Source organism: Trachypithecus francoisi, unplaced genomic scaffold (assembly GCF_009764315.1).
Source record: "Trachypithecus francoisi isolate TF-2019V2 unplaced genomic scaffold, Tfra_2.0 Lachesis_group19, whole genome shotgun sequence".
Classification (NCBI taxonomy): domain Eukaryota; kingdom Metazoa; phylum Chordata; class Mammalia; order Primates; family Cercopithecidae; genus Trachypithecus; species Trachypithecus francoisi.
This window is the reverse complement of record NW_022681464.1, coordinates 9,644,606-9,667,636: the sequence shown is the minus strand read 5'-3', so window position 1 is coordinate 9,667,636 and position 23,031 is coordinate 9,644,606. Positions and strand designations below refer to the sequence as shown.

The window sequence follows — 23,031 nt, the reverse complement described above, 5'->3', positions numbered from 1 at the left end:
ACATTATGTTAAGCGAAATAAACCCTTTGATATACTGATTTTTTTTCCTTTGGATCAGTCCCACCTGATAGTGGGACTGCTAGATCATATAGTAATTCTATTTGTAGTTTTTTTGAGAAATCTCCATACTGTTCTCCATAATGGCTGTACTAGTTTACATTCCCACCAACAGTGTGTAAGAGTTCCTTTTTCTCTAAATCCTTGTCAGCATTTGTTATTTTTTGTCTTTTTGATAACAGCCATCCTAACTGGGGTGAGATGGTACCTCATTGTGGTCTTGAGTTATAGTTCTCTGATGATTAGTGATGTTGAGCATTACAAAATATATTTGCTTGCCATTTGTATGTCTTCTTTTGAGAAATGTCTACTCAGATCTGTTGCCCATTTTTTAATCCAATTGTTTGTTTTTTTCTTTGCTGCTGAGTTGTTTGAGTTCTTTGTGTATATTCTGGATATTAGTCTCTTGTCAGATGAATAATTTGCATATTTTCTCCCATTGTAACCACTGTAAGTGTTCAATTCAGTGGTATTAGATACATTTATAAAGTTATGTAACCATCACCACCATCCATCTTTAAAATTTTCTTTATCTTATAAAACTGAAATTCTATGCCCATTAAGCAATAACATCTCAACTTCTTCTTTCCCCAGCCCTTAGCAGCCCTTTCCCCATTCTATTTTCTGTCTCCCTTTCATTATTTTTTTAATTTAAAAACGCTTTTGTGGGTACATAGCAGGTTTATATACTTATGGGGTATATGAAATGTTTTGATACAGGCATGCAATGTGAAATAAGCACATCATGGAGAATGGGGCATCTATCCCCTCAAGCATTTATCCTTTTAGTTACAAACAATCCAATTACATTCTTTAAGTTATTTAAAAATATGCAATTAAGTGATTATTGACTATAATCACCATATCATGCTATCATCCCCTTCATTTTAGAAGATATTTTCACTGGATATAGGGTTATGTCTTAACAGTTCTTTTCTTTCAGCATATGCGATATGTTGGGCTACTTCTTCATGGTCTCCATGGTTTCTAATAGGAAATCTGCTGTCATTGGTTTTCCCTTTTAGTTAAGGTGTCATTTCTCTCTCATTTAGTTTTCAGAAGTTCAACTATATGTCTTGGTATGGATTTCTTTGGGTTTATCTTGTTTACAGTTTAATCAGCCTCTTGGATATGTAGGTTTATGTCTTTTGCTAAATTTAGATATTTTTCAGTCATTATTTCTTCAAATAATGACTTAAAGCTGGGCTTTTTCAGCCCACTTTCCTTCTCCTCGCCTTCTCGTATCACAGACACATTAGTGTTAGACCTTTTCTTATAGTGCAAAAAGTCCCTGAGGCGCTGTTAATTTTTTTCAGCTTATTTTCTCTCTGTTGTTCATGTCTGGTCATTTCTATTATTCTGTCTTCCAGTTAACCAATTCTTTCTTCTGTCTCTTCCATTCTCTTCTTAAGCCCATATAATGGGTTTTCTAAAATTTTGATTATTATGTTTTTCAGTTCTAAAATTTCCATTTGGTTCTTCTTTATATCTTCCATTTCTTTGCTGAGCTTTTCTATTTATTTGCCAATCCTTTCTTTGTTTCTTTCATTTGTTTCAAGTGTGAACCAGGTGTAGTGGCACATGCCTGTAATTTCAGCTACTCAGGAGGCTGAGGTGGGAGAATCATTTGAGTCCAGAAATTCAAGGCCAGCCTGGGCAACATTGTGAGACTCCCCATCTCAAAAAAAAGTGTCTTTGTAATTGCTTGCTGAATATTTTTATAATGAATGCTGTAAAATCTTCACCGCATAATTCCAACATCTCTGTTATCTAGATCTTGGCGTCTATTGATGGTCTTTTTTTTTCAGCAGTTTCGTATCTTTCTGGTTTGAAGAGTGATATTTGATTGATTTGGGGGAATTTTTGGTATTATGTTACAAGACTGTGGATTTTATTTAAGGCTTCTATTTTAGCTAGCTTCCTCTGGACACCACTCCAGCAGCGGAAGGTGAGGCATCATCTCATTACTGCCATGTGAGTGTGAAAGTCCAGGTTTCCCCTCCTTGGTCTCCACTGACACCACAGAGTGTATGTGACCTAGTTACTGCTGGAAAGTGGTTAAAGTTCTCACCCTCCACGAGACCTCCTTGGACAACATCGCAGCAGGGAGAGGGTGTCATTATTTCCTGGTGCAGGTGGAATCAGGGTTCCTCACATGGTTCCCACTGATACTGTGTAGAGGAGGCTCTCTTACCTCCTGGTGGGAGTGAAAGTCCTGGTTCCCTATTTGTTCTCTGATGCCACCTTGGCTGGGGAGTTGGGTGCTCTCTACAGCCTGGTGTGGTGGAAGTTTAGACTCTCTACTTGGCCTTTGCTGATGTGTGGAGGTGGGGCCCCAGTTTTTTTAATGTGGTGTTTGGCTGCAGTACAATGGTTATTTTCTAAAGTTTCTGTCCTGCTAGGCTGCCCCTTTTCTGGTCTTTTGGCTGGAGAGAACAGGCTTTTCTTGGAGCTTTTTAAAAAAATTATTATTATTATTATTATTATTATTATTATTTTGGTGTATGATCGTTGGCATTTCTGGGATGCCTGCTTCTTTGGCACTCAGCCTGCGACAAATGAGGCAAAAAGAAAGCCCAGGGAACTCCTTGTCAGGTTGCTCTTTGAGTCCAAGGTCACTAGCCAGTGTGCCTTCTTCTCTCCACCTTTCAAAGTTGTTTTTGTTTTGTTTTGTTTTGTTTTTTTGAAACAGAGTTTCACTCTTGTTGCACAGGCTGGAGTGTGCAATGGTGTGATCTCGGCTCACCGCAGCCTCTGCCTCCTGGGTTCAAGCAATTCTCCTGCCTCAACCTCCCAAGTAGCTGGGATTACAGGCACACACCACCACGCCTGGCTAATTTTTTTTTTTTTGGTATTTTTAGTAGAGTCGGGGTTTTGCCATGTTGGCCAGGCTGGTCTTGAACTCCTGACCTCAGGTGATCCACCTACCTCGGCCTCCCAAAGTGCTGGGATTACAGGCGTGAGCCACTGTACCTAACCAGAAAGTTATATTTGGATAAGCCTTTCTCTTTAATTATAAAAAAGCTTGCCCCAGATTCCTTAAAACATAAAGGTCTGGGAAAAATCATCTATCAACCAACACTATTTCTGTATTACACTGATATCATTCCTATTTATCAATTATTTTTGAGGGATTTCTGCATCAAAGAGAAAAAGAATGCAGCAGAACAGATTGCATATGTTATCAACCTGGTAACACTTCCCTGTTATGTCCTACTCATAGAGTATCATGATGATATTTCTGTATAAAGATGGAGTCATACATGTTCTAATAACAGAGTTTGTTGTATCCAGAGTCAACAGATTCATAAAAGCTAGAGAGAGATTTCTAGCAACTTGTCCAATCTCTATCTTACCAAGCAGTTTTTAAACAAATTACTTCAAGGAAAGGTTTTTATAATCTTCAGATATCTTAAAACAGAAAGGGATCACTCAATAAAATAGGTAAGCAATCAAGATTCAAAATAGTAACAGGGTAAATTGCAAATTCAACAAGATAAAGGGTATTGTACACCATATATGTTTTTATATATTTGCCTAAAATATTTTAACTGACTTGCTATATTTTCTCGGGTTACGAGAAAGATAACCCCGTTGCATTTCCACTATCAGTGTCACTTTCAATCTTTCCAAGGCCTTAAAAAAACAAAAACCTTATACACTGTTGGTGGGAGTATAAATTAGTTCAACCATTATGGAAAGCAGTATGGAGATTCCTCAAAGAACTAAAAGCAGAACTACCATTTGACCCAGCAATCCCATTACTGGGTATATACCCAGAGGAACATAAAGCATTCTACCCTAAAGACACACGCACGTGAATGTTCACTGCAGCAAGATTCATAATAGCAAAGACATGGAATCAACCTAAATGCCCATCAATGACAGACTGGATAAAGATTATGTGGTACATACACACCATGTAATACTATGCAACCATAAAAAAGAATGAAATCATGTGTTTTGAGGAAACATGGATAGAACTGGATGCTATCGTCCTTAGCAAACTAATGCAGGAACAGAAAACCAAATACCACATGTTCTCACTTATAAGTGGGAGCTAAATGATAAGAACTTTGAATATAAAGAAGGAAATAACACACACTGGGGTCTACTTGAGAGGGAGAGTGAGAGGAGGGAGAGGAGCAAAAAAGATAACTACTGGGTACTGAGCTTAATCTCTGGGTAATGTAATAACATGTACAACAACAACAAAAAAGAAAACCCAAAGCATTTAAGGTTGTTTTCCCTAAAACACTGCACTAATAAATAATAACATTTTTGAAACATTATTTGAGTAGGAATATGTTCATACACAGCACAGGATTTCAGAAAATGTCACCATTATCCCAAAAAAGACAATAAAATGTGACTCACATCCATGGTTTTCTTGAATTGTAAGCTCTTTTGTTTATGGATGGCATCCATTACAAGCTCTGTCTGTAAAGAGATCATAAGCACTATTAATAAAAACAGAAATCATTATCAATAGCAGTTTATCTTGAGGGTTAAGTGTTCAAAATGATTACCCACATCTCACAATCTTCAGAAAAGAGAGACCAAACATTTTGCCCAAGGTCTTATTCCCAGCTAATAACGGGGCCCATCTTTGAACTTGTACAGGCAAACACCAAAGCCTGAACTCTCAGACACCGTGGAGAGTCACTGATCAACTCAGAGCAGTCTCTTTGGTAAAATCCGGAATCAAGGAACTTTGGTTTCAAAAAGGAATTTAAAAACTTTTCTTAAAGTGCCATTTATATTTTAAAGGAGGTCTTTATTGTTGAAGTATACATCAGCACAGTTAAATTCGGCACTTGTATCGCCTCTGCAGCCCGTCAGTGACACATCCATGACCATCAGGGCGCCCGGTAAGTATGAAGGAAAAAAGAGTTTGTAAGACAACTAAAAGAAACTGTTCTGTTACTCTTTTATTTTTATTTTATTTTATTTTATTTTATTTTTAAGACAGAGTCTCGCTCTGTCGCCCAGGCTGGAGTGCAGTGGCATGATTTCATCTGACTGCAACCTCTGCCTCCTGGGTTCAAGCAATTCTCCTGCCTCAGCTTCCAGAGTAGCTCAGATTACAGGCCTGCACCACCACACCCAGCTAATTTTTGTACTTTTAGTAGAGATGGGATTTCACCATGTTGCCCAGGCTGGTCTCGAATTCCTGACCTCAGGTGATCCACCCGGCTCGGCCTCCCAAAGTGCTGGGATTACAGGTGTGAGCCATCGCGCCCAGCCCTGCTACTTTTTATACCCCATCCAAGTGAGGTAAATGCCTCGCTGGGAGTAAATCCTTTATTGTGGCTGTGCTGTTAATACTTGTTACCGAAAATAATGGTGTTAATAATAAAGATGTACCTCCCAGACATAATTGTAGTAGCTTCCATTTATCAAGCACTTACATGCTAAGCAGTTTTCATGCATCACAGCTATGTGAGTACTATCACTCCCATTTTCCTGATGGTACTGAAGTTAATTAACATACCCCAAAGTAACACAGTCAGCAAGTAATAGAATTGAAATTTGAACCCAGGAGCCCTGACCCCAGTGCCCTTGTTTCTCACTGTTACTCTAGACTATCATTATCCTTAAGATAGCTCTATAAAACCAAGCTGTAAGCAACGAAAAGATGCAATAATTCAAAATGAGCAATGACACTAACACTGTGCCAAAATAATATTGAAAATACAATTCAAATGTAGTTCCTTCCAGACACACAAAACTTAAGTTTTTGTCTGCTACTATAACACACAAACATTGTTCGAAGAATTTTGAAGATATCTGAATGGAATATTGGGAATGGTCTCACTTTAAATATGAGCTTTGTGGAGTACATGAAATTCCCTTGGAGGAGCTTCAAATGAGCCCTCAGAGAATCCAGCAGTCATCTTCCAGCCCACGTGAATGTCAGCTGCCAGGTGCTGGCCATTCACCTGCTAATGGCAAAGACAGCAGAGACATCGAGAATAGACAAGGTTCCAAGAGGAGCCCAGCATGAAAAGTCACATGGCAGATCCCTGCCACTGCAGTCAGGAACCTGCAGTCCTCATGCACGACTGTGTCCCTCTGCCAGGAGGAGAAGCTGGGTTTATTTATTTAATAATCTTTACCAATTTTCCCAGGCTACACAGAGCAGATCAGTTAGTAACGCTGGTCTGTTCCAAGGTTTTTTCTAGTCTGAATACACATACAGCCACTCTTACAGTTGGGAGCTGCTACTATATTATATTTTGTGGCCCCAGCTAGGCCACCTTACCTGTAAGTTCTCCATAACACTTGCTTCAAACACCTCTCAGGTGGCTGCAACATTCCACCACCAGCCAAGCCTGTTCACCTCCTATCACTCCTCTCTCTGCCTTCATGGATTCCTGGCCTTTGAAACTTGGCAGGAATCTAGAAAGCATCCCTCCACCTCCCTAGCCTAACAGGCGTGGACCCTGGAGCCCAAGAGGTGAGATGCTTTGCTCAAGGTCACTCGTGAGTTAGTGTCAGAGACATCAGGTCCAGCTCTGTCTGCTACACTACCTGGTTTTACGTGTCCTTATGTCCATATTCACTTATAGGGTGACTTATTTGTGGTGACCCCAGTAAGCCAAAGGTGCCCTTTCAGAGTTCCTCAGGGCAGTGTCTCTTCTGAGACTCAGACTTTCTGCTCAGACCAAATCCAATGGAAATATGATTGGGTTTTATTACTGATAACACAAAGTAATGCAAAAACACAACCAACTCTGTCATAGGATGGGGAAAAGCAAGACGGGGAAAGGAAGAAGAGATTTGCAAGTGGCCCTACAACCCTAGGAGAAACTATTGGAATAGCTGCTTCATGGCCCATTTTTCTCTCTACTCACACTCAAGCTGTATTCTATTTTTCATTTTTATTTTTTGTTTTTTTGAGACAGAGTGTCACTCTGTTGCCCAGGCTGGAGTGCAGTGGCATGATCTCTGCCCACCCCCCACCCCAGTTTCAAGCGATTCTCCTGCCTCAGCTTCCCGAGTAGCTGGGATTACAGGCATGAGCCACCACACCTGGCTAATTTTCATATTTTTAGTAGAGACGGGGTTTTGCCATGTTGGCCAGTCTGGTTTCAAACTTCTGACCTCAAGTGATCCGCCCACCTTGGCAAAGTGCTGGGATTACAGTCATGAGCCACCGTGCCCAGCCTTAAGCTGTATTCTAGAAACTGGAAGCATCGCCTCTGTAACCACAGAGGTTCCTTTCTTTGGAGATGGCTCTCCACACAGGCAGCACGAAACTCTCCCATGACCATCCCAATCTCAACTGAGGTGATAAAACTATGTGGACACCAGAGGACAGAGTGTCTGATCATGTGTTGCTATTGTCATGCTACAGACAGTTATGGACTGGGGAAGAAACCTCATGATCCTCAAGTGTCAAGACCGCTGAGAATGGCTCCTACCCTGCCAACCCCCTGGGGTGAGTGTCTAACTCCTCTATATAGCCTTTCACCCCAGTGGTTTTAGCATCAATGTCCTTCTTCCAGGAGGCCTTCCCAAGCCTCCAGATGACATTACGTGTTTCCACTGTGTGTTCAGATGGCGCCTTCCTCCTCCCCTGCATCATGTAAGGCACATCACGCTTTACCATGATTCCTGGGTCACATCCATCTGTCTGGCCCTGCTCTCATGCTTAGTGAGAGAAGGATGACCGTGTACGTCTTGGTCACCACCTTCATAAAACATTAGCTGCAAGGGAGCACACCATGAAGTTCTGGCCAGCCCTGCCAGGACCTGCACCTCCTGCGCCCCCATTTACTGAAAGAAACCAACTGATGGCTTTCCTTAAGTGGAAATGGCTTAATTTCCAAGAAGTGAAAGACCAAAGCGTGCGTCCGACCAGTGAAAAATGAGAAGTTAGCGTTGGCACATTTTCTCCCGAAGTTTTATGTTAAAAAAAAAAAAAAAAACTAGCTAAATACGGAAGTGGTAAAACCCAGAGTTCATTTTGACAGAAGTAATTACAATTTTATTAATAAAATTTGGACTTCTCAAAGAAAGCTAGCTTTGAAGGCATTTTCCCACTGTAGAGAGCACGCAGAATAAAGGGAACTTAGAGGGTGGCAGGGGACTGAGCACAGGTGACTTACACAATTGCTTAACACAGTTCAGAGCAGAGTTCAGGTCTAGCTTAAAATAATTTGGTCTGTGTAGCTTATTAGGATGAGGAAGTTTCAGAAACCTTGCAAAATTAACAAAACTCTCCCTGAAAGGACTAGGGCTACCAAGGGCACTGAAAACATGCAAGGAAATGATTCTCCTCTCCTCTGAGGGGAAATCAAGTGTGCATAGACTCTGGTTGTCTAAGGCATTTTTGATTCTGAAAAATTGTAATTCCCCTAGAGGGGTGAGCAGTCCTGGCTATGTCAGCCAAAAGGGTCTGACCATCCAATGGGTTTAATAGACATGCTATTTCTGCTCTGAAAAGGGCTTCAGAGCCTTTTTTTCAGAGGCACTCCTCAAACCTGATACATCAAGCTTGAGAGAATACGTCAAAGCACCTGACAGGGTGTTCCCATGTTCATTTCTATCCTTCCTTCCTGGTAAAAGGCACAGTACAAGTACAGGTGTGAGATGGAAGAGGCAGTAGTATGCTAAAGGCAGCTGGTGAAACAGCAATGGGGTAAGGCAGGCAGGTTCTTAGGATGCTGCCTCCCACAATAGAGGCCAGTGGCGGAAGCTGGACCTAGACACCAACTTAGAGCCACAGGCAAAGTTGCTGAGACTGAGGTCAGGGTAGAATCAGCCTTAACAGCTGGCTATTTATCGGACATGCTCATTGTAGACAGCAAGCTCAGGCCCAGGATAAGGAAAGGTTTTCAAAGGGACCCCCAGGAAGGGTGAAAGAGGTCACCAAAAGTCACGCAGAGCTGTGCCGGGAGACCTGGGTAGAAATTTTTGGGTGCCAGATAGAGAAGAGCTTGTCTCCCGTGTGAGGCCCAGGTTCCAGTCTTGAAAACCAGACACATAAAAAAATTCTATAAGGACCCTACATGGCTGCAAGATCAGCCTGTATATCCAGTCTTTCAGGAGCAAAATAGAAAAGAATAGAGTTGTGGCTGGTCTAGTCTAACTAACACTTTGATATAAACCTGGACTTCTTCTCTTGATCCCAAACATTTGTCAGTTTTATTAACTCTTGTTCACCCTTGTCTTCTTCCATGTAGTTGGTCAGAGTAAATCTCATGAATGAAAAAGAGCCTATGTATAGCTGCTTTGAAGACAAAAGGACTTGGAGTTCCCAGGCCTTCAGTTTTCCCATTTGTACAATAGAATAGTTGGACTACACTATGGTCTTCAGGGGGAGCGGGACTCTTCCACTACTTCTCCCTTCCCCTATTGTCTTGTCCAGGATGAGGAGTGTGGTTTGGGAGCCCTCCAGCTGGGATGTACTAGATTCTTTTGAAGTCAGAGGGTTTCCCCTTTCCATTCATAGTCTGAATAGTGGCAGCAGACCTGAAAAGAAGAGGAATGCAAGCTGGACCCCTGAATCCTACATGAACTTTAAAAAAGGACAACTGGCCTGGGGTGTAGAAATGCATATACCCATCTGGATTGAGTCCCCAGGTGGGGACTCCAATAAGTAATGTCTCAGGTCATGATTGTATGATGGTAGGAGCTGAGCTGAGGAGTATAACAAACAAACAAGCCTGTAGTTTTCTACAGGAGGAAAGGAAACACCTTAACACATATGCAAATCCAACCTTTTTCCGTTGTAGTTTTTGCTTTTCCCTGAATTCTTCCATCTTCCTGGCCTCTTCTCTTAAACTCTGTGCAAGCTGAATGTGACATTGTGCCACACTGTCTACTTCTGCAAAAAAGAATTTTAAAAAATCAAGGTCTACATATGTCTGAATTAAAATATATAAAATCATACAAAATAAATATGTATATACAAAATACTGGAGTAAGTGGTAAAATCAACATCACTTCATTTGGTCACCAACATTTATTGAACTCTCCATACTTTCAGCATTGCCCTGGCCACCAAGGTCAAAGCTAGAAAATCTTTGGCTTTGCCTCCTACCACTAACTGTTACTAACCTAGGGTGCCCAGGACTAGGGAGAAAAGCAGCCAAAATCCCATTTCATGAAGGTTACATCCTAGGAGACATTACCAAAGCCACCACAATTTCAAATTTGATTCTTCATTCTCTGTAGATGACCTCTAAGGTTCCTTCTATCTCTAATGTCTCATGAGCCTGAACATTTATAAGAAAGGTCATATGCCAAAATTTTGATTACCAATAGTTATCTCTGGGTAGAAAGATTATTTGTGATTTTTCCCCTAATTTTTTAAGATCTTTACAAGGAACATGGCCTGCCTTTGTAATAGAAAAGAATAAATTCTTGTTCTAAGAAAACAAATCAAAGCATGGCGTTAAAGCTAAAAAGACTGACAGATAAAGCTAGAAAGACTGAAAGATGGTCAGATTGAGATAAGAAAAAAATTTAAACTTGTGGGTATCAAAACAAACTTGAAGAAGGTTAAAAGATATACGACAAACTGGAAACATATTTGCAATTTACATAACAAAGAGCAAATAGTTATATCCAAAGAGCTTCCACAAATCAAAAGAAAAATACATATTCCAGTATTTAAAAACCAGTTAAAGAACATGAAATTCAAAAAAGAGTGGCTAAATGGCCAATAAACATTTGGAAATATACCCAGCCTTAAAACTATTTAAAAAAATGCAGAACTTTAAAATGCAAACCTTTCAATTGGGCAAAATTTTTAAAGCACAAAAATTCTTGATATTGGCAAGCATGGAACAAAACATCATTGTTGGGAAAAAAAACCAGCACAACCTTTCTGGAGGAAATTTGGCATTTTTTAGAAATAAAATTTTTTAAACGTAAAAGAATGGGGCAGATCTATATGAATTGAAATGAAAAGTTGTCTATGATACATTGTTAAGTAAAAAAGCAAACTATAGAGAGATATGTATAGTATAACAGCATAAAAACTCATTCATGTCTATATATACATGTGCATCTACAATTAAAGGAGAGAGAGTTGGCCGGGCACGGTGGCTCACATCTGTAATCCCAGCACTTTTGGGAGGCCAATATGGGCAGATCACGAGGTCAAATGATTGAGACCATCCTGGCCAACATGGTGAGACCCCGTCTCTACTAAAAATACAAAAAATCAGCCAGGCATGGTGACGGGCGCCTGTAGTCCCAGGTACTCAGGAGGCTGATGCAGGAGAATGGCATGAACCTGGAAGGCAGAGGTTGCAGTTAGCTGAGATCGCGCCACTGCACTCCAGCCTGGTGACAGAGCGAGACTCCGTCTCCAAAAAAAAAAAAAAAAAAAGAGAGAGAGAGAGTTGTAAATGCACAGAGAAAGGTCTGGAAAGATATATACCAAACCACTAGCATGATTTTAAAATGATCGTTTTCATTTTAAAAACAATATAAAAACATATCTGGCCCCATCCCAGAAATTGTGGATCACTGCCATGGCATAATACTATTTATGTATATGAATAAATACATATATACTATACATATATATGTTTAATCACATTAAACTGTCTGGAGACAATCACTGAGAAGTGAAAATTCCAGTGCTTACTATCTTCTTTGCAGCTAGTTGTCTCATTTGAATTTCTAAGATAAATATATATATTATTTTAATAAGAAAATAAAACTTTTTTTTTTAGAAAAAGAAAACAAGTAAAGTAAAGGCAAAAAAAATTTTTAGGAGACCCAGCCTATGCTGAGGTTTGACCTTGGGCCACACAATACTTGGCCTTACAGTGCATATAAGGGACCTGAAAAGATATTGTCTCTACCTTGAGAAATGTATTCACTGACAAGTTACAGAGGGAAGAAGACATCTTCTATGAAAAAGTTAAAATGAATATTGAGCTAACATTTACGAACGTCTAGAACTCCTCAGTGAGCTACAGAAACACTTTAGGCATGCATTAAACATACTATGCTGTGTTAAAATCCTTAGCTTGGAAGGGCCAGGTATTCTGAAAAACAGAAAGCTTTAGAGGCAGGTTCTGAGTAACAGGCCTGAAGAATATTAGAACTGGATAGGACCCCTTGAAAACCACAGTGCCGGCCGGGCGCGGTGGCTCAAGCCTGTAATCCCAGCACTTTGGGAGGCCAAGACGGGCGGATCACGAGGTCAGGAGATCGAGACCATCCTGGCTAACACGGTGAAACCCCGTCTCTACTAAAAAATACAAAAACTAGCCGGGCGAGGTGGCGGGCGCCTGTAGTCCCAGCTACTCGGGAGGCTGAGGCAGGAGAATGGCGTAAACCTGGGAGGTGGAGCTTGCAGTGAGCTGAGATCCGGCCACTGCACTCCAGTCCGGGCGACAGAGCGAGACTCTGCCTCAAAAAAAAAAAAAAGAAAAGAAAACCACAGTGCCAGGGTCTCACCCTGGATCGCCCAACTTCTGCTTGTCATCACATTAGGATAATAGGAACTAAACAAAAATCTGTTGGCTGAATCCCAAGTTGCAGTTATAACCAAAGGCCACCAAGTGGAAATGAGAACTGAGAAATTAAGAAAGGATGCTGAGGACACTATGACTTATGTCTTCCATTTCCCCTCCAGACTCATACCAATAAATAATAATTTCTCATACCAAGAAAAGCAAAGACGATCAACACAGGAAGAAAATGACTCCTTAGCCTCAAAAAGATGAAGGGAAATAGAACTTCACCCCAACAGAGATGAACTCTGACAATTGTGACATTGGTGTTTCCAAAGACTTTCTATTTCCTTTCTAAATTAGCTTTTACCACTCTCAAGAAGTATGATAAAATTAGAATGCTCCATTCCAAACAAGAAAATAAATCCAAACATGAGGGAACTACCTCCCACTGGGTTCTCCTCTTAAGACGCTGAAGGAGAGGCTGAAGAAGGGATTTTTTTTTTTTTAAACAGTCTCACTCTGTCGCCCATGCTGGGGTACAGTGGCAAGATCTCTGCTCACTACAACCTCTGCCTCCCAGGTTCAAGTGATTCTCGTGCCTCAGCCTCTGGAGTAGCTGGGACTACAGGCACATGCCAACATGCCTGGCTAACTTTTGTATTTTTAGTAGAGATGGGGTTTTGCCATGTTGGCCAGGCTAGTCTTGAACTCCTGACCTCAGGTGATCTGCCCGCTTTGGCCTCCCAAAGCGCTAAGATTACATGTGTGAGCCACCGCACTGGGCCAAAACAGATCATTTTTAGGACATAGCATCCTGACCCTGGGAAGGTAACAATAAATAAATAAGAATTCTTAAGGAAACAACAGGTTGTGGTTCTAAAAAAACAGATCTCAATGGCTGAGTACAGTGTCTCACACCTGTAATCTCAGCACTTTGGGAGGCCAAGGTGGGAGGATCACTTGAGCCCAGGAGTTCAAGACCAGTTTGGGCAACATAGTGAGACCCCATCTTTATGAAAAGTAAAAAATTAGCCAGATGTAATGGTGCATGCCTGTGGTCCCAGCTACTCATGAGGCTGAGGCTGGAGGATCGCTTAACCCTGGGAGTGTGAGGCTACAGTGAGCTGTGACTGTGCAGCACTCCAGCCTGGATGATAGAGTGATGCCCTGACTTTAAAAAAATAAAAATAAACAGATCTCAAACTTCCTTAGGCAATCAGCCTGTAAGATCATGAGTTCAGCGGCAAATATTTTGAATTTAAGGTGCCTTTGAAACACCCAAGAAGAAACATTAAGTAGGCAACAGGATGTAAGTTCTGGTCCTTAGAGAGTTCGGGACTGAAAATATAAAACTGTACATTCTTTATGAAAAGATGATAGCTGGTGTCAGGGATGAGGATGTTTTTCTAGGCAGACTGAGAAGAGAAGGGCTAGGACCAAGCTCTGAGGACCTGCAATATAGAAAGGGATAGAGAAGTAGCCAGAGAAGCAGGAAAAAATCCAAGGGGGTCAGAGGGATGCTGGTTTCCAGAAGAAAGAAATGCACAACAGTGCTGAATGCTGTTGAAGAGTCAAGCTAGAAGAGGCCCAAAATTGTCCCCTAAACTTAGTGACCCAAAGCTTGCTGGTGTCCTTGGAGAAGGCAGTTCCAGGTGAGTGGTGGGGTCACAGGCAGATTAGAGTAAGAGGTGAGGGAATAGTGACAAGATTTCCTTCAATGCTTACTGTAGTTAACTTTATTCCAGATACAAATGTCTGGTGATCTGGGAGAAATGGCAAGACACTCACAACACAGTCCCAAAGTCTGAAGCCCTGCAGAGGTGGCTCTGGGAGAAGGAAGCCAGACTGAGCATAAGAACATACCAGGGGTTAGGTTGGTAGACAGTCTGGCTGAGGCAGCTGTGGGTGTGGAGGAGCACTTGGATGAGTGTCTCCGTCTTAGAACCAAGAAGTATAGACAATTCTCTGAGGCAACCATTCTCCCAGCATGATCCCTGGACCAGCGGCCTCAGCAACACTTGGGAAGACGAGAGACACGCAGACTCCCAGGCCCCACTCCAGACTTCCTGAATCAGAAACCCTGGGTCTCAGGAATCTGTGTCAGTAACAAGCCCTCCAGGTGATTCTGATGCTAATGCAAGTGTGAGAAGCACAGCTCTGAGTAAAGAAAACACACATCAAGATGTGCAGGTGTGCAGGTTCTCCAGTTCATTTCGAGCCTGCAGCACTTTGTCTCACCTTAGGAGTTGCTCTAATTTTTTTTCACCCACTATGAAACTGCTGTTCAAATTAGAACACATCTTTGACAACAGACACAGGGTTTGTCAAGGGCAGTGAACATATATTTTTTAAAAAGGGGTTGTCAAGGGCAGTGAATACATATTTTTTTAAAAATCACTTACGCTGTTTGAAGACTTCAAGGGCCCGCTTCAGGGTGCTAAAAAGACAAGTACATATATAATTTCAGTTCTGGAAATTCTCTGCACAATCTTATAATGCCTTTGCATGCTTCTCTCTGCCTGTATCTTAACTTAGAACCTACAGACCAATTTTTGCCCATGAGCTAGAGTGACAGCAAAAGACCAAGACTTCTTAAGTCCAGTTTCCTCAATCCCAGGCACAAGAAATTCTTCAACTGTTCACTTGGGGAGAGCAATATGCCAAAACTCTTTGTGTTTCATTGTCTCCAATGATAGTATAGGAGTTATGACACTTTCTCATAAGAATACCTGTGATTCTTTAAAGTATGACAAGGAGGCTGAGGCAGGAGAATCACTTGAACCCGTGAGGTAGAGGTTGCAGCGAGCCAAGATCGCACCACTGCACTCCAGCCTGGGCAACACAGCAAGACTCCATCTCAAAATAAATAAATAAATAAATAGTACAGCAATTCAAAATATGAATACAAAGCAACAAAGGAAAGGTTCAAACCTAGTCCTGATTGCCTCCTTTTTCATTAATTTACATTCATTTAGTCAATCATCATATATTTATTGACCATAAACCAGGGGCCAGGCATTGTGTCAGATGTTAGTAAATCAATCGTACAAGACAGACCTCATCCCAGACCTCAGAGTCTAATGGAGGAGACAGACATTAAACAAATTGTATCCATTTTTCTATTGCTGCATGACAAACTTAGCAGCATAAAACAACACACATTTATTATCTCACAGTTCTGTGGATTGCCAGTCTGAATATGGTTTAGCTGGATCCTGTGCTTAGAGTATCACAGGCAGCAATCAAGGTATTGGCCAGGCTGCATTCTCATCTGGTGGCTTGATAGGGGAAGAATCTGCTTACTCAAGGTTAATATTTTACTTACCCTCAGCAATAAAATACCTAAGAATGTTTTAACTCTGATCCTTCCTAACAAGTTATAAGCTTTTAATGTCCAATATTTTGGCTCCATCTTGTTTTTTAAATCACCCAAGTTGGCATTAATACCATTTATTTATAAACTGTTTAGATTTATCCATATGTGCCATATTCTTTGCTCGCTATTCCTTCTTGCACTCCAGACCTTTTGTCCCGGATTCTTTTCCTTCTTCCTAAAGTATATTTTTTTAGAAATTCCTTTATTGAAGATCTGCTCATAGTTAACTCTAATTTTTTGTTGGATAACATCTTTATTTTTCCTTCTTTCTTGAAAAATAATTTATCCAAGAAAAATAATTTTTCCAGGTTGATAGTTATTTCCCCTCAGTACTTTAAAGACACAATTCTGCAGTCTCTCGATTCATCATTGCTGTTGAAAAAATCAGCTGTTGCTCTAATAAATGTTCCTTAGTAGGTAATCATTCTTTCTGAATGCTTTAGGACTTTTTCATTAACTTGGATCTTACTCAGTTTGACAATTCTTGTGTACTTGTGAATTTCCTTTTAATTTATCATTCTTGGGATTTATTTTGCTTCCTGAATTTGAAGATTTATGGCTCCCATCAATTATAGAAAATTGTTAAGCTCTGTTGCTTTAAAAATTTTTTCTCATTGTTTCTGTTCTCTCTTCTGGAACTCTAGTTAGGTTTGCATTGAACTTCTCATCCTATTCTCCACATCTCTTAATTTTTCTTTACTTTTAACCTCTGATTTTTTTCTGTGATTAATTCCAGATAATTTCTTTTCTTTTTTGAAATGTATTTACTTACTTGACACATAAAAATTATATGTGTTTATCATGTACAAAACAATGTTTTGAAATATGTACATTGTAGAATGGTTCAATAGAGCTAAGTTACGTATGTATTACCTCATGTACTTACACTTTTTGTGGTGAGAACACTTAAAATCTACTCTCTTAGTGGTTTTCAAGAATATAATACATTGTGTTGAGATCACTTGGACTCGGGAAGGGGAACGTCACACACTGGGGCCTATCATGGGGAGGGGGGAGGAGGGAGGGATTGCACTGGGGAGTTATACATGATATAAATGATGAATTGATGGGTGCTGACGAGTTGACGGGTGCAGCACACCAACATGGCATAAGTATACATATGTAACAAACCTGCACGTTATGCACATGTACCCTAGAACTTAAAGTATAATAATAAAAAAAAGAATATAATACATTGTTATTATTATAGTCATTGTGTTGTACAATAGATCTCCTGAACTTATTCCTCCTAATTGAAATTTTGTATCCTTTGATCAACATTTCCCCAAACCTTGTCCCCAGTCTCCCCTGATTTTTTCGTTTCTAGTTTTTGAATTCCCTCTTCAATTATAGTTAATGTGTTACTTAATGCATCTCATATACTGAATTTTTATTTTAAGTATTTTCTATTTTCTTTATATAAGTTCTATCTGAATCCCTTTCAAAATTTCTTGGATACCTCTGAAAGTCACCCTACTCATGCTGTTAATTCACTCTTTTATTTTCTTTAAACATACCATATATACTTGTTTTTTAGATCTGTTAGTTCTAGTATCTACAATCTTTGCATGTCTAATTCTGCTATTTATTGCCTCTGTTGACACCCAGGACCACTCTAAACTAAATTTTTAGCTTAGGATTCTTCAGACCACTCTGATGAAATTTGGTAATTTGGAGCTCCAAATCTGCAAGATAACTGGCTTGTAATTACAGATTCTCAGGAGATACAACCTCTTCCATCATTCATAATCAAGGCTTAGAGAGGTATCTTTCCTTGTTATCTTTTTTTTTTCTGCAACAGAGTCTCACTCGGTCACACAGGCACCCAGCCTCTGCCTCCTGCATTCGAGCAATTCTCCTGCCTCAGCCTCCTAAGTAGCTGGGATTACAGATGCCCACCAGCACGCCCAGCTAATTTTTGTATTTTTAGGAGAGACAGGGTTTTACCATGTTGACCAGGCTGGTATCAAACTTCTGACGTCAAGTGACCTGCCCTCCTCAGCCTCCCGAAGTGCTGGGATTACAGGCATGACTTGATATCTTTTATTGAGATTTTTTTCTCTAGTTTAGCCTTTCATTAAGACATTATTTCTCTTCTGGTTTCTAGGCTTTCTCTGGGATTTAGGAGATGAAGAAAAGCTTGGATCTAGAGAGCTAAGTGAGCACTGAAAGACACCTTTGATTCATCTTTGGCCTGGAAGGATTTTCCTTACTTTCTTGACAGCATAGCCTTATATTTATCTTAAGTCATTAAAATACATTTTAAACTAGCATTTTAAGTGTTTTACGATGGGAGGGCTTTCCCAGTATCTAGTCTACCATGTTGTGGATATGGAAGACCGTGATTCATTTTTCATACCTTCTCTCAATCTCCCCCATCCTCTCTCTCATAATCAACTTCCCTTTGCCCATTATTTCAGTTCTTCCCCAACCTACACTTCCTTAAGTGAACCCCCTCGGAGGTGCCTTGGCCCTGATAATTTTCTTGCTCACTGCTACTCTCACGGAGGCTGATCTCAGGGAACTGTGGACTGTGCTCGCTCAACCTACCCAAACAGGATTGGGATTTTGTTAACTCATAGTCCCCTACCACAGCAGCATAAGATCATGCATCATTTTAGATATGTATATATATATATATGGCAAATTCTATTATTTTAGAAATTAAAGGCCCTGTATTTTCCAACTGGCCCCTTCTTTCAACTACCTCATTTTCCCCCCTCTATCTCAAAACAAAGGTTCTTCTTTCTCTCTGCCTTTTCTCACGTGAACACTTGCACCAGCTATTACAAATACACTAAGCAGGACAGTCTAAGCGCACATTCTCCATTCACTTTACCCATCTTATGATACAATTTTTCAAGGTGTACAATGCATTATAATAGTGTCCATATCGAGGCCGGGTGCAGTGGCTCACCCCTGTAATCCCAGCACGCTGGAAGGCCAAGGCGGGAGGATCACTTGAGGTCAGGAGTTCGAGACCAGCCAGGCCAACATGGTTTAACCCCTTCTCCACTAAAAATACAAAAATTACCCAGGTGTGGTGGCACATGCTTGTAATCCCAGCTACTTGGGAAGCTGAAGCACAAGAATCATTTGAACCCTGGAAGCGGAGGTTGCAGTGAGCCAAGATTATACCACTGCACTCCAGCCTGGGCGACAGAGTGAGACTCCCGTTCAAAAACAAAAATAAAAATAAAAGTGTCCATATCCAAACAAATGCACCAATGGTCAACTGGAATTAATAAACCCACTCTTCAGTGATGCTCATTTGTCTTCAAAGTATGGGAAAAAAAAAAAGAGACAGGTATGATAGGAGATACAACTGGAATTATTTCCCTACAGTGAGTCATAGGGTTGAAAGGCCAGCCTTCCAGCAAAATTATCTGTGCCAAGTTTAAAACTTTTCTCCCACCACAGTGACTGACTGAAGGGCCCCTAAAGAGCAGCACCATTTTCATTTCCTTTGTCATCAGCTTTGTTGTCTCCCATCATCACTTCATTGTCATTCCTCATGTTCAGGACAAAATGACATTCCAGGAATGGAATCTGAACCACGGGAATGGTGGCCTAGTAACATTCACCCTCTCTTCTCCACAGTGTTCTCCCTGACTGTGGAAAAGGAAACTATTCTACAACTCTTTTAAAAAGGACGTTGGCCTTAAGCCCTAACAGGTCCGGTCATAGGCTTGAGTCTCTCAGGGTAGCCAATGAGGTGGAAAATCCTAGCTAGGCCCTGGATAAGCAAAATCATCCAGCTGGGCACGATGACTCACGCCTGTAATCCCAGCACTTTGGGAGGCCGAGGCGGGTGGATCACGAGGTCAGGAGTTCAAGATCAGCCTGGCTAAGATGGTGAAACTCCGTCTCTACTAAAAACACAAAAATTAGCCAGGCGTGGTGGTGAGCACCTGTAATCCCAGCTACTCAGGAGACTGAGGCAGAGAATTGCTTGAACCCCAGAGGCAGAGGTTGCAGTGAGCTAAGATCATGCCACTGCACTCCAGCCTGGGTGACAGAGTGAGACTCCATCTCAAAAAAAAAAAAAAAAAAAAATCATCTACTGTCATCTAGAACATCTTCCTAAAGATCATGTCATGGGGTGACAAAAACAAGTCACCTAAACAGCATTTCACTTCAGCCTTGGAAACGATCCCAGTTCTCCTATCTTATTACTAATTCCTCTCTGAGGTATACTCTTAGAAGGAAAACTGACTGGCTTTCATCAAGCAACAGAAAAGAATTGTGTTACAGTCTCTCTGAATTTACCAAATAACAAGGCAAATGTCAAATATGTAAGGATATAAGAAATATCATTTCGGGTCAGATTCATTCTGCTAAGTATCTTCTGCAGGAAGTAGTAGAGAGAATATGGCCATTTTCCATCACATCATCTCAAAAGTTTCTGGGTATATTGCCAACAGCTTATACCTTCGTTATAAACAAAAAAGTTTTTTTGGTCAACTGACCCACTTATCTTCCATAAAATGTTCTAAACCATTCTTTAATTACAGTGAAACTTGTCTAAGTTGATGTAGTTTGGACCCTTGGACATGCAAATGTTTTACACATTCAAAAAATAAGACTAAATCAAACAGGAAAAAGAAAACAATTCCCTATAATTTAAAACAAACTGAAACAAATAAACTTAACTATAAGTAAAATTGGTTACATAATCACACAGAGAAAGTAAATGTTTAAGTGACCTACATGGTCTAAGATCAAAAGGAACTGCAAAGAAATGTTAAGCTTTATTCAGAAGTTTTATTGTTAGTAGCAAATTATCTTAAAATAATTTTATATATATAACAAAATAAAGCAAATAATTATACTAATATTGTCAGGTCTTCAATATAAGAGGAAAGAAATACAAACATAAAATTTTAAACATTACGTAAAGCCCTATAAAGTTAAATTAGAATTGGAAATATCAGTATGAACTCATACTTTTAAAATCCGTTCCCTAACAGGGCCTACATACAATGATGCCTCTGTGGCAATGATGTATAATTAACCAATGAAAAAATAAACCTTCTTTGTGCTAATTTCCTATGTCTGAGAGTGTCAAGATTTTTAGGTTTATGTAACTATTAATATTTTCAATATCTCCCAATGTTTTCCTCCTCAGTAATTCAATACCTTTCTTTGTGGTCTAGGATGAGTCTGTGTGTGTGTGCGTGTGTATGTGTGTGTGTGTCTGTGTGTGTGTGTGTCTGTGTTGTATGTGTATTTGTTTTAGAAGCAAGAGAAGACAAGAGCAAGGGCAATGTCCTATTTGTCCCTATTAGGGCCTCTGAGGGGACACAGACCTCTGGGCATCTCTGTTGATAGCACAGCCAGGGCAGGATACAGGAAAGTATGTTATGTGGTTAGGTCTGCAGAGAGAAAGCCTGACTTCCTTCTCCAAACCCTCCCTCAGCATATTGGGGAAGGAATCTAGAACTTTTCAAATGAGTCAGACTGGCTACATAATTTGTGAGTTTTACTGCAAAATGAAAACGTGAGACCCCTTGTTTATAAATTATTAAAAATTTCAGAATGGTGATAGCAGGGCATTAAACCAATTATGAAACCCTTCTAAGTGTGAGTTGCCATAGGACACCAAGGAAAGCCTTGTATAAGAAGGAGTGTATTCCTAACATAGGCACCATGTCCTGGTCATTGCTGTATCCTCAAGTATTAAATGAATGACTGAAAAATAAAAATTATGGCACAGAAATCTCACATGGGTGGTGACAACTATAAAATGATGCAAGGAAGACATGAGATTGACCTAAATGCCCATCAATGATAGACTAAATAAAGAAAATGTGGTACATATACACCACAGAATACTAGGAAGCCATAAAAAAGAATGAGATCATGTCCTTTGCAGGGACATGGATGGAGCTGGAGACCATTATCCTTAGCAAACTAAAATAGAACAGAAAACCAAATACCACATGTTCTCACTTATAATTGGGAGCTAAATGATGAGAACACATGGACACGTGGAAGGGAACGACACACACTGGTGCCTATCAGACAGTGGAGGGTGGGAAGAGGAAGAGGATCAGGAAAAATAACTATTGGGTACTGGGCTTAATACCTGGGCGATGAAATAATATGTACAACAAACCCCCATAACACATGTTTACCTATATAACAAACCTGCACATGTGCCCCTAAACGTAAAATAAAAGATTTTTTGCCAGGCGCAGTGGCTCACGCCTACAATCCCAGCACTTTGGGAGGCCAAGACAGGTGGATCACCTGAGGTTAGGAGTTCGAGACCAGCCTGACCAACATGGAGAAACCCCATCTCTACTAAAAATACAAAACTAGTCAGGCGTGGAGGCGCATGCCTGTAATCCCAGCTACTCGGGAGTCTGAGGCAGGAGAATTGCTTGAACCCGGGAGGCGGAGGTTGTGGTGAGCCGAGATCGCACCACTGCACTCCAGCCTGGGCAACAAGAGCAAAACTCCACCTCAAAAAAAAAAAAAAAAAAAAAAAGTTTTTTTAAAATGGTGCAAAATCTCCTATAGCTATCACAAACCAAAAAATACATGTATAATTTTATATTTTATATATAATTTTACAGGTTTTTTACTTAGGATAGACATTATAAAATAATAGCAACACAGCCCTCTGGGCATCTCTGCTATCAACACTTGCACAGATGCCCAGAAGTCTGTGTCCCCTCAGAGGTCCTAATGGGGACAAATAGGACATTGCCCTTCCTCTTTTCTTCTTTTGCTTCTAAAACACACACACATACGGTACACACACACACACACACACATACACACACACAAGAAGCCCTTCTATTAAATTTCTAGTATAAATATATGTAATATAACTCTATCATTGAAAAAGTATACATATAAAAAGACTTCAAGAAAAACTTAGACGGTATTAATAACAGGTTGTGGTTTCATAGTCCACTTTAGCCATTTTTCTGCTTGTCTTGATTTTTCACAATTGAAAATAAGAAAAAAAAAATTGCAATTTTTTTCAGGCCAAGTACAGAGACACATGCCTATAGTCCCAGCGACTTAGACAGCTGACGGGTAAGGATCGTTTTTTAAAAAATCTTTTGAGACAGAGTCTTGCTCTGACACCCAGGCTGTAATGCAGTGGCGCGATCTCGGCTCACTGCAACCTCTACCTTCTGGGCTCAAACCATCCTC

At 40.4% G+C, this 23,031-nt stretch overlaps 1 protein-coding gene across 2 annotated transcripts in view; it reads right to left on the bottom strand.

Annotated features, from left to right (window-relative positions):
- Positions 1-23,031, bottom strand: part of PSTPIP2 (proline-serine-threonine phosphatase interacting protein 2) — a 101,560-nt gene that overhangs the window by 17,751 nt on the left and 60,778 nt on the right. For both annotated transcript variants that reach the window (XM_033177852.1, XM_033177851.1), the window contains exons 4-6: positions 14,888-14,922; positions 9,786-9,892; positions 4,435-4,497 (exon numbers count right to left, since the gene is read on the bottom strand). In XM_033177852.1, the coding sequence (XP_033033743.1) occupies positions 4,435-4,497; positions 9,786-9,892; positions 14,888-14,922 (205 nt within the window). The remainder of the gene's footprint in view (positions 1-4,434; positions 4,498-9,785; positions 9,893-14,887; positions 14,923-23,031) is intronic.